At 38.8% G+C, this 12,747-nt stretch overlaps 1 protein-coding gene across 1 annotated transcript in view; it reads left to right on the top strand.

The window, feature by feature from the left end:
* The first annotated feature begins 1,889 nt into the window (after positions 1-1,889).
* pigk (phosphatidylinositol glycan anchor biosynthesis, class K) overlaps positions 1,890-12,747 on the top strand; it is a 34,466-nt gene continuing 23,608 nt past the window's right edge. Inside the window, exons 1-8 of the mRNA XM_073491995.1 lie at positions 1,890-2,006; positions 2,199-2,252; positions 2,402-2,493; positions 3,670-3,805; positions 4,689-4,800; positions 6,232-6,328; positions 8,507-8,624; positions 10,055-10,165. Coding sequence (XP_073348096.1) covers positions 1,941-2,006; positions 2,199-2,252; positions 2,402-2,493; positions 3,670-3,805; positions 4,689-4,800; positions 6,232-6,328; positions 8,507-8,624; positions 10,055-10,165 — 786 coding nt within the window. The 5' untranslated portion in view covers positions 1,890-1,940. The remainder of the gene's footprint in view (positions 2,007-2,198; positions 2,253-2,401; positions 2,494-3,669; positions 3,806-4,688; positions 4,801-6,231; positions 6,329-8,506; positions 8,625-10,054; positions 10,166-12,747) is intronic.

Genomic DNA, 12,747 nt, shown 5'->3' with positions numbered 1-12,747 from the left:
CAACATTTTGACACTATTTTGAGAAGTTTTGTTACGGAATAAAATAATTAGACATAAACCATTTTATCACAACCAAAATATTTGATTGATTGTATCACAGATTGATAAAAACCAAAACACTGACATCTGCCAGTGCATCTTAATATAGCTGGATGATTTTGTTTAGCTGCAGGTCATCACTTAACTTGCATAACAATGTATATCTTTAGTTTGTGTTTTGCACGGAAACAAAAGTTCAAGAGTTGAGTTCTACCGGTCACATGATCAATGCTGTTTTAGGCAACAGGGGAGCAGGCCAGTTTGATTTCCTGGTTTGTCCCATAGGATTTGATTCTTATAGGTCAGTAATCCTCTTGACAACTGGACAGCTGACTCTGAGGCTCCTGGTTGGTTATATCACAGAACAACATCAGATTAGTTCTTAAGTGTGTTAGAAAGACAGGATGACCAAGGATGACCACCACTGGGAGTAAAATTCTAATTTATGGATTTAAAATGGAATAATGATTATATTTATAGGACTTAGAGCTGTTTTGTTGGTGCACTATCCTTGCTATTTTCATTTTCTAATGTGATGTGTTGAGGAGGGCATTACTCTGATGAGCCCTGCGCAGGCAAAGAGACTGATGCTGCAGGTCAAACAGCAGCAGAAGGAGACGTCCGGGGGATTAAATGGTTGGCAGGCCTTACACGTAATGGCACCCTGCTGTGTTTGTCAAAACTGATTTCAATGCTGCCTTTCCAACAGACTGTCTGCTTGCTGTGCTTTTAATGTTACATTAGAATTGCATGAAGCATATGTTTTTTTCATAACTTTTCCTTTGAGGCGCTGCTTCATTGGTGGTATGACAGTCATTTTGACATCTGCTGCTGATGTCAATGTCACTTCTCATTATGAAGGCCTTTACCAATTAGTGAAAGACTGCATTTAAATAGAAAGCTGTCAGTGGTATTGGGCATCTAATCTGTTTTTTTCTGTCATCAGTACATCAGTCGTATGACCAAAAAATGATTTCCTGAATTATACATTATATAATTGTGAACTGTAAGTATCTTGTTTAATAATGATTTGCCACATAATTATAACCACTCAAAGAACCCACAACACCAAACATATCATTGTGATACCACAATGAAAAATACAAGAAATGTGTCACTTTAATGGTCACACAGAAAAAAATTGAGTAAAATTAATATTTTTCCTTATGAGCTTTGTTTGAACAGTTCGCAAACAAAAATGTAACCAAAAAACTAGAGGGAGACATGACTCTGTGGGGAACAATTAGCAAGATCGTTATAAAAATGTTCCATTATATCCCATTGATTGGTCCCCTGTACACAGACACAATCTATAGATTGTATCTGTCCATTTAATAATTAGCTAATCATCGGCCTGCACAAGCTGCATCAAAAAGAAGCTTCGCTCCACTAATGTTAAATTGATTAAAACACAATGTTTATTTTTTTTAACCACACATTATCATATTTTAGGTAATAAAACAAAACATATTATAGTTTTTTTGTAGAAATTGTACAAATATGTACACACATATATGTACATTCAGAGCAATAATAACTGTGACTGTTTTCAAAAAGGAAGATAGTTAATATTAACACATGTACAGTACATAAACATGAATATGTATAGGTGTATGGAGACGAGATTTACTTAAATCATCTACTTTTGTTTATTTATTATTTTGCTTTCTTTTTTTACTGGCACCTAGCATGTATGCATTGTGTTTGTGTTTGTATATACTTACGTGCTGTACCTGCTTGTTTTTAAGCCATTTTAACAGTTCAAAATTGAGTTTTTTTTTTGAATAACATCATTTTCCTTACCGAAGCTTTTATTCTGAAATGTCTCCTAGCGGAAGCACTTGCTGGGCGGAGTCGCCGGTTTTCACTTCCTTGTTGCTGACAGCTAACAGTGCTGCACAATGAAAATACTCACGTTATGGAGCTTATTTTCAACATACTTATTAGCGAGCAGCCTTAACATCGAGGTGAGTGTAAATTTTAAATGCGCACAGCCATGAATATCCCACCAGTTTATTTTTTATATTGAATTTTACCTGAAATGTCGTTCCCATGTTAGCCTCTGGTGCTGTCATGCTAGCTGTTTTGGTGATGGCTCGGGCTGCTTGTACGAGCCGAAACAGATTTAAAAATACATTTATTCGTTTTTCTCCACTCAGGATAATGCAGGACAGTTCTTCAGCAGTGGCCATACCAACAACTGGGCTGTTCTGGTGAGACTTCATTGATGTTTCATTTAATCAACAGGCTAAAAACATGCTAATTCATTGTCTGTATGGGAGCTGCAGAAACATGCTTGTGGCTGATAAACCTTTCACAGTCAACTTTTGTCTCATTTGCATGTTATTTATTTGATACACAGGTGTGTACATCCAGATTCTGGTTCAACTATCGTCATGTGGCCAATACTCTGTCCGTCTACAGAAGTGTTAAGAGGCTGGGCATTCCTGACAGGTAACTGATCAAATGTCAATTCAGTCATGGTTTCCACCACTGATATGTTGGAGGTTACTAAACATTAGAACATGCACTGTATGGCTGATTTAGACGAGTCACCTGACTTTAGGTTTATTGTATCAAGAGAGAAACCCAGTTTTTCCTCTTTTGTAATTCTGTAAGCACATTTGTGCACATCGTGAGGTGCAAGCTCTTCTGCAATATGCTTCTTTAATTTGCCCAAACATTTCTGGCTGCTCTGCCTTAAACATAGTGGAGCTGCAGAGGGCAACAGGACAAATGGAGAGTGAGAGACAAGTGGATTAAAATCCCCTGAACTGGGGATGTTGAGGATACAGTACAAGGGAGGCTCCTGTTGGAGTGTCCTTAGCTAGAAGTATGTATATGCTCTTATCAGCCTCAGCATTAAAACCACCTGCTTAATATTGTGTGAGTTCTCCTTGTAAAGCCAAAACAGCTTTGACCTGTCAAGGCATGGTCATAATACCTCTCGGGGTGTCCTTAGGTGTCTGGCACTGGGACGTTTGTAGTGGATTCTTGAAGTCCTGTATGTGATCAGATTGGGATCTGGGGAATTAGGAGGCCCGTTCAACACCTTGAGCTCTTGGTCATGTCCTTCGAGCTGTTCTTGAGCAGATTTTGTGTTATGGCAGGGTGCATTGTCCTGCTGGGCGGGTCATTGCCATTAGGGAGTGCCGTGGCCATGAGGGGGTGTACTTGGTTCACAACATTGGATGGGTGTTTGTGTCAAGTGGTAATCAACATAGATGCCAGGACCGAGGGCTCTCAGCAGAACGTAGCTGTAGCGAGATCATCAATGTTATTCGCATCACCTGTCAGTGGTTTTCATGTTGTGGCTTTTTGTGTTTATGTTTTTGATCAAACGTTTTATTATAACTTCACAAATCATTACGTCCTGAAAGACATGAAACTTGATATAAACTTGAAATGTTTACGTTTTTAAATAAAACTAATACAGCAGAATTCCATCGATAAGTAAATGTACAATGATAACTGTCAATTTTCATACCACGGTATACTCGGTAATGGTATACTGCTGCAACCCTCGTCTGCAACAATACTGCTGGGTTACATCTTGGTGGAATCATGTTTTCTTTTTTGCTTCTAATGTCCTCATTTTAAATGTCCTCTTGTCATTTTCTGTTTTTCCAGCCACATAGTGCTCATGCTGGCTGACGACATGGCTTGTAACCACAGAAACCCAAAACCTGCCACAGTGTTCAGCCACAAGAACATGGAGCTGAATGTGTATGGAGACGATGTGGAGGTGGACTACCGAGGATATGAGGTTGGTTCACTTTACACTCGGACAGTAATACTCACAACTGTAGAAATGTGTTTCTTAGCAGCTCTATGCGAGTCTTTACAATCTGTTTGTGTTGTATTTATCAGAGTCAACACACTGGTTCTTATAATATGTTAAATATTTACCCTTATAGATTCAATTGTGTTTAATTTTGACTGTTAGACTGACTTTTAGACAAGTCGTCTTGTCTTCGTTTAAACTTTTTTTTAAACGTCAGGAAAATTAGTTTCTGGGAACATCCCTATTCCCATGTAGTGTTAAACTGCTTTATAAAACCTGAGTACTATATAACATCACTTATGTAGACAGGTATTTCACAGGTGGAGTAGAGAACTGGAGGGGGCTTTGATCGTCACTGTTCTTCCAGTGTTTGCTCAGTCTATTGAGCAGGAAATTTATGGGCAGCTTTATATCATATGCATTCTCAAATAGAGGAGCACCCAAGTGTTTTGTTTATTATGGCACGGAGAGCCCCTCTTGTGTATCCGCTCTTTATCACTGTTTGTTTAAGATTATTTACTTTGCTTTGTGCCGGCTTTCTTAATTTGAATAAACTCTGCGCTGCTAATTCATGTTTGCTGTCAAACTATAATCATGTGCAAGAATAGCTGATAAAGGTAAGGAAGAGAAATGGAAGAAAAGAATACTACAAGTAATTGATTTCACTGTTTAATTAAAAGATAAGTGAGGCAGTTACCGTAATCTCCCGACACCACTTTTTGAAATGAGTCAGTGTTTTAACTGGTGAGATTATGTTCTCTTTTTTTTCTCTGGGCATTGAATTACAAATTGTGCAGTGCATAATATATCACTTCAAATCCACGTTAGTTTTTAATGACCTTTTTGTATTCTGTCCATGTTTCAGGTGACAGTGGAGAACTTCCTGCGTGTTTTGACTGGAAGGCTGCCACCCAGCACTCCGCGCTCCAAACGCCTCCTCTCTGATGACCGCAGCAACATCCTCATATACCTGACCGGTACAGCACAAATGCACAAACACTCCACTTAAACTCTTTCTCTCTATTTAGAGTGGAAACAGACAACTTTCCCCCCCGAGTGGTTCCAAGTGGTATTATCGTTGGTGCCGTGTTTTTGCGACAATGGCTTTCCACAGACTGCAACCACCAACAACACAGGACAAAACATGAGTTTATTCATTCATTTGGCCTATAATGGAGACCTGAAAGCAGATAGAAATGGTGCCAGGCTTCCAGTCTGACTGGAACGCCAGTCAGTCTTCATTTCCCAGGAGATTTCGTGTCCTGTGGCAGTCATAACTGCATCACTGAAGTGAGGTTTATAGGGGTGATGAGACGTTGATGGCATCATTTTTCTATAGGCATTACATCGTAAAATCATAATTTTCCTATTTTCTTAACTTATTTTGGTAGGAACCATTTTAATTTTGAAGCATTTATTTTCTCTGTACTCGTTTTTCCTACAGTGTCCACACCTCTGCTTAAGTGAAAGACTTTGATTTGAATTTCAGTTACCCACAGAGATGAGACTCAAACACACTCTATCGCTTTCATTTATACATGCAGGTGAAGAGAGCAAGATCGTAGGAAGTTTCATTTTGTCTTGTCATCAATCATGTCATCAGTTCAGTTAATAGATGGTGGTCTACAATAGCTGCAGTCATTTCCCTAAAGGTTAATGTTTAATTAATTAGAGTTAAAGTAGAGTCGGTCTTTGTTCAAGGTGTGGTATCCCACCTCGCCCATAAGACACTACACTCTAAACTCTACAAAGTAAGAGCATGAGGTTTCCTTGTTGAGAAAATGTGACAGTTGTACGGCACTTCAGAAGTCTGTAACTTGTTTTGCGGCAAAAAGCTGTCTTTGTCTTTGTCTTTGTTGATTTTGAAGCTGCATTGAAAATATAGTATCTTATCTTGTTTGGTTAGCTCTGTATGGGAATGAGAAACATCCGTACAGAACAATTATGTTGGTCCAGAAGTTAAGCTCATACAGAAATTGACAGAATTATAATGTGTTGTCATGAGATTATTGTTTTGCCTTAATTGATATGCAAATGCCTTAAAAGGCTGCCACAACAAGGGAGCCGTAAATTGATTATCTGCAACACTGACCATTATATACCACATATTCATTAGTATTTTACATTGTGTCTTGCAAGTTAAGTCTGTTTTTACCCTCTAGTGATGTATTTCAAAGACGTATAGTTGAAAAAGTGTGTTTTTATCAAACCTTTTCTTCATCTCATGCATCTGTGGCAGAATGTACTGTCCTCTGCTGTAACTGAGTTTCAGTCATTTCTCCCACACAGTACGCTCTGCTGCACTACCCTTTTCATGTTTTCATCTTATTATTTTCCTTTCTATATCATTTTTTTGCATTATGAATCAGAGAAGAATGAATTATTCATGATATGTGTTTGTTCAACAGGCCACGGCGGGAATGGCTTCCTAAAGTTCCAGGACTCTGAGGAGATTAGTAATGTGGAACTTGCCGACGCTTTTGAGCAGATGTGGCAGAAAAGGAGGTAAATAAACTGGAAATATACATAGAAGTGGGATTGAAATGGTCCTCGTGACGTAACATCAAATACTGTGTTTCTCCATCTGAAGTCCACTTCACTTCTTTCCCCTGAGGGCCAATTAGCTGTGCAGCATGTCAACAACAATTTGAGGGCATGAAACTTAGCAACCTATGAATATGAGCAGCTTCTCTGGAAGCTTCTGTGGAAAATGTTCATGTAATGCAGTTCTATAGGGAATTAAGATATAGACCGTTTTGTTGGCTTGTACTTGCGTTGTGCACAACTGCACAGTGTTTGTCCATTCTCTCATTTACAATGCGTGGTTGCAACAGTGCTTTGATGCTAAAAGGTGGAGTTTCAAGAAGTAATTTAAGACTTTATAAAAATATTGTCTTTGCTTACCTCCAGTGGTGTAAATTCTGTAATTGCTGCACTGATGTAGAATTGTACTTACTTCACACTTTGATTTGACTTCAAGTGCAACAGAGCACACATCATTATCACTGTTGTTTCAACCTGTGTTTACACACTGAGCATCACAGAGGAGCTCTGTTGCACTTGTAACATTACCCAACATGATAGGCCTCATTTGGCAGTGCGTTTTTCTGGAATTTGCAAAAAGTGTTACGCGTGTCCAACATGGCTAGAAACAAAGCTGATAAGAGTGTTGAGAGCTGAAATGCTCCAAGGAGCTGAGGGAACTACAGAAACTGGGGATAATTCTCTGTGGGTTCATCACTATGAAGGAGCCCTTTTTAAAATTAGCAATTCGATCCATTGGGAGAGGAAAATTTCACCCAAAAATGAAAATTCAGTCATTATCTACTCATCTCCATGACGATGGAAACTTGGGTGAAGTTTTGTAGTCCACAAAACATTTCTGGAGCCTCACAGCGTTGCAGTGTTCTCCTTAACATCCAAGTAGATTGGAACGTAAATAAAATGGCTCCATACAGGTCATCCAGTGTAATCCAAGTCTCCAGAAGTCCAGAGATCCCAAATTGATTTAAAAAGACATTATTTATACCCTTTCTGAGGCTCAATCTTCACCGTACGTGCTAAGCTAAGTAGAGTAAGCTCTCAGTCTGGAGTAGGTGCAGAGATTGACTGCAGGTCAAGGGTATGTCTTTTCAAATCAATTTGGAATCTCTGGGATTGCTGAGACTTGGATTGTGCCACACGAGCTGTATGGAGCCAATTGTACGTTTTTATTGGTTGTTTTAAAACAAGTCCCCGGCTACTTCAGTTGTTTAGTAGAATTCTGCAATGCTGTTTTGCTGTTAAGCTCCAGAAATGTTTTGTGGACTTTCCATCGAAATGGGGGCGAGTACATGCTGAGTGATTTTTCATTTTTTGGGGAACTTTTCCTTGAATATGAAAGATGTCGGTTTTATCAGCTTTTAGAAACTTTATTTGACAAAATTCTGTCAGTTGTTTAAACTACCTTGTTTCACTTATCAAACTAATCTAACACATCTTCTACTGCTACAATAGCAAAGAAATTACAGTTATACATATATTCACACAACCTCTTGTTAAGGAGAGATGGTCTCTTTTTGTAAATGGATCGGTTGCTTTTTCAGGTGCTTCATTGTTCAATTGGTGAATAGCGAGACACCAAATGAGCAAAAAACAGCTTTCTGCTCTCAGCACCTCTATTGTCCTCCAATCCCATCAATAGAGAGTGTCTGGGTTACAGTCAGTTACCCCAGGCTGCTAGATAAAAGCTTAGTGACGCCAGCTTTGATGCTGATGTGATAATTGCAGGCTTGAACTGCCAAATTACAGTCACCATAGAGACTTGGCCACCTTCCTCCATCATTCCCAAACCACCTCAGTTCAGTCAACTGGATATAAAAGTGTCATCATGCATCATGCCTAAACAAGGGGAAGAAGTTAAAGCAAAATGTCTCCTTATTAGAGGGAGAAAGGGAGGAAGGGAGGGAGAAGCTGAGTGCGTGGGTGTGTTAGAGGGACTGAATGAAGCTGTTCTTGGTCACCATGGCAACTGCAGTATGAAAAATGGTTGGAAGGTTTGTGTGACACCAGATTTTATTGGAACAAATACACGAGTGATATGCCAGCTGTGCCTTTTGTCATTAGTCTGGTTAGAAAATGTAGGTATATTATCCTGTGTGTGTTTATATGTTTATGTGTGTGTGTGTGTGTCTGTGTGTCCAGGTACAATGAGTTGCTCTTCATCATTGACACCTGTCAGGGCGCCTCCATGTATGAGAGGTTCTACTCTCCAAACCTCATGGCTCTGGCCAGCAGTCAAGTTGGAGAGGACTCCCTGTCGGTGAGTTACCTGCCCACAGATGAAGGAGATGAATTAAAAATCATCAATCAGTCTGTCAGGTTGTCTAATAAGCAGTGTTGCATCTGAAGACAAAGCTGTGTTCACACATACTCCCACCATAGTACAAATTCTCCTACTCTAAACATTTAATCTCATATTTCTGCAGTTTTCTTTTCCTGTTCTTTAATGGATTTTGGGGAAGTTTAAACTTAAGCAACCCCAGTCAGTGTTACCCAAGATGTTTTTTACTCATTACATTAGTTCCCTTCCTGAAATCTTCTTCTCTTGAAACAATAAAACTGAAGACATACTCACTAATGAAAGCTAAGCAGCCAGGCAGCATTATGTTTGAACCAAATAACAGGGAGAGAGTCATGTAGCTTTAGTCTCAGTGTTTTAGCTGAATATCATGGATGTAGCCACCAAGTGCTCATGAAGGATCTAGTTTATTTTCGTGTAGCTTAATTTATGTAAGAAAGTTAGCTGAACAGCTAGTTTTCATCAGCGGTCCCTTCAGTTGATGTTAATGGGAATCCTAGAAAAAATACAAATAATACAACATATACAATAGTTAAAAACATACTACATTGTGATAAAAAAACAAATGTAATACAGTTAAATAACATGAGAGGGCAGAATCAATTATCAGATACACAGGTGGATAAAAATAGCATCAGATTAACTTGCATTTTTGGGACACTTAAAAAAAGTGGTGGACAGTAAATGTAGATCAATATTTAAGAAATAGGGAGTGTTATCGAAAACATTTAGTAAAATCTTCACATTTACTTTCCTGTATACACGCGCCTCAAGACTAAAACTGAAACGTGATGTGCTCTTGACATCAGGATCCTCTCCACATTACAGAATGACACCAGTGTCACTTGTCATTACACACTTTGCCAAACTGATTATGTGTGAGGCAAAATTGGCATAGTTTGAAGACAAGTTGTCAAAATACTTTTTCTTCCAATGTCATTACCCAACATTTAGTGTTAGTGCTGTTGATTCCATCGGGACACAATCTCTGAATACAAGTGCAGCTCAGTTCTTCAACCCATGTCTGCAAAGCGCGAGACATTGAAGCCTCTGTACAGCTTATGGTGATGGCAGTTACTCATTATGGCACCCTCACTGATTTAATTCCTCCCACACATTAAAAACAAGTGCGGTCACAATGCTTGGAATGTTTGTTTGATCGGCAGCTTGAGGTTGGCCTCTGTGTATTAATTTGTGTGTCAGTCACAATGTCAGAATTCACAGGAAGTATTCTTGAGTGATGACACACAAGAAGAAAACACAAGAAAATAATTTGTCTAAAAAATGAGTTCTGAATGAAGAAAATGCAACAAAAGCACCTGTGCTGATTGAGTTCTGCTGGATACTGAATATTTGTATTCTTGTATTTCTGTCCTCTTGTGCTTTTGTAGCACCAGCCAGATTTGGCCATAGGAGTCCATTTGATGGATCGTTACACCTTCTACCTTCTGGAGTTCCTGGAGGACATCCATCCTGCAAGCAAAACCAACATGAATGACCTGGTGAGGACGTTCATGCCTTTTACCCAACATCAGAGAGTGCATATGTATGGTAGAGCAGCACCTGACATTTATTTTCATTAACGATATGTTTTTTTTTCTATTGTTTAGTCTCTAAAATATAAGAAAATGGTGAAAAATACTCACTAATTTCCCAAATCCCAAGGCGAGGTGATGTCTTCCAATTTTTTGTTAAACATTTTTGCTTGATAAATAACGAGTGACAGTTTGAATAGAATAATCGAGTCAGCACTGGACCAGTCGCCAGAATAAAATGTTGACAGTTAACGTCCTGCAAACCAGTGATATGTTCACATTTGTACACGTACAAACCGTATCATATCACGTTCACATTACATTTTTATGTCCTGACTGTCATATTGGGAGGTGGAGGGGGTGATGGTGGAGCTACAGGCTAGAAGGCTGCCAAGCCAGTGACCGCAGTTTGAGACGATGTTTGCAAGTATGACACCACTGGATATTTTTAACAAGACCTTGGGACATCTCCAGCTGTATTTGTGGCGACAAAAAAAAGAAAAAGTATTTAAAGCCAAAAAACGATCTTTTCCTAACCCTAACCAAGTGGTTTTTGTGCCTAAACCTAATCAGACCATAAGCACAGTGTTGTCACACACCAAAAAGAAAATTGAACAAAAAGATTCGTAAAGTTGCAACATGAAGAAATGTAAAGTTTCAACAGAAATATGTGGCTTTGAGTATTTACTGCTTAATACAACGGTGGTGAAACAATTACTTGATTAAATGATTAGTGCAATGGCTAAACTAAATCACAACCCTTCTGATAATAATATTACTCATTTATATATATGTTTTACGTTTCTTTTACTTTTATTGGTTTACACATATTATACAAATTAGAATACACAAGGAGAGGTGCAAAAAACCCTCAGAGGGGCTTGATGTGGACTCTACAATTGAAAGGCTACTTTAGTCCCTTAGTCTAAAAGAAAGAAAAAGATAAAATTATTGGATTATTAAGATGGGAAAGAAAGAAAAACAGGGAAGAGGAAACATTAGATTCCACACACTTGCAGATATACATATATGTAAGTGCATGAAGCAATTTAAATTGTAAAATTATAATGAGTGGATGGTTTACAAAGATAATCCATGCGCATAACATTATGGAGATAAAAACAAACCTTTTACCGGTGTCTTAAATTGCACAGGTGCTAAATTTAAAAAATGAGATGGCAGAGTGTTCCCGATCCCTGACCCTCTGTAAATTAAACCCAACTGTAATCAAGATGTTCTACAGATAGGAGGCCTGATGTTATTTTGAGTGATTTAATTTCTTAGCAAACGTCAGATGTGTGATTCTTATGGGTTTAATTTATAGGGTTCTGAGAAATTGTTGATGGGCCTTTTTCTTGCTGAAGATTTATTAAGTAACCCAAAAAATATTGTTTGATTTATTGTTGTTAAATAGTTAAAAAAGAGAAGATATTAATGCTGTGGCAGAGTGACTCAGTTCCTGTGAAATGTTTTGGGGTTTGGTACCTACAGTAGTGAGATAGTATCTGTCCTACACTGTTCTCCTCTGTCTAGTGTCAAGTATTAAGTTTCTGGCCAGATGAAAGTCACACAGGGCTTAGAGCACTTGAAGCAGAATGTCTGATACTGTGTTAAGGTTCTGGGCCTTTGACACATGACGGTGGTGAGTACATGCTGCTCCAGGCCATGGCTCGATCTCAGCAGCACCTCCTTTTTCATCTTTTACACTCCTGCAGAGATCCACTGGCCCCAGGAGAGCACTCGTCATCCCCACCACCTACCCTACCCTGCCTCACCCAGAGTTAGAATCAAAATACTTGAAATCCTGCCTGTGGCACTCAGTCTGAACTCAATCAATGCACTGTGACTAAAGCTTATTATCCTTTCCAATTTTCCTGTTTCTGAAGATGGACTCTTTGTTCTTGTACCATTTTGTGGAATTAAGGATCAATACTATGGACTCCCCAGATGAGCCCACCAAGTTTTCTTTTTTTTTAAAAAATCCAGTCTTTCCCTTTGTTGAAACAGAAATTGCCTCACCTCCCCAATAAAATCCCCCACCAGTCCTGTGTTTTTTAAAGTCCTGTTTGGCTGATAGAGATAACGTTCTTTTCAGTTTAATGATTTTATTTTCCTTTCAAACAGAGAGCCACACTGGTGAATCACACCCTTAAGAGGATTAACCCACAAGTGGTAACACACCAGGCTTTGAAAGATTTGTAATTGACGACGACATGCACAAATGTCAGGCTCCATGCCTCTAATCTCCTCCACACACTGTCACATATTTTAACACCTCCCTCTGCAGCCTGAGCGATGTTTGATTACAGCTGGCTACAAGCTGCAGTTTGATATCTGTGGAATGAAAAGCAGGAGACACAAACTCTTAAACACTGTCTGAGTATTAACTCCTCTGTCGCCTGGCAAAGTGACCTACGACACGTAATCAATGCTTTAAGCATTTAATTTAATATTGTTTTAGTTTTGTTGCCTGAGTGGCTCTAACAGGAATAGAGGATCTTTGGCTGTGAATGTTCCAGAGCTGCAATAATTCATCGATTTGCTGTCAA

Source organism: Pagrus major, chromosome 21, assembly GCF_040436345.1.
Source record: "Pagrus major chromosome 21, Pma_NU_1.0".
NCBI lineage: Eukaryota > Metazoa > Chordata > Actinopteri > Spariformes > Sparidae > Pagrus > Pagrus major.
The sequence above is the reverse complement of the archived record's forward strand: the minus strand, read 5'-3'. Positions and strand labels throughout refer to the sequence as shown.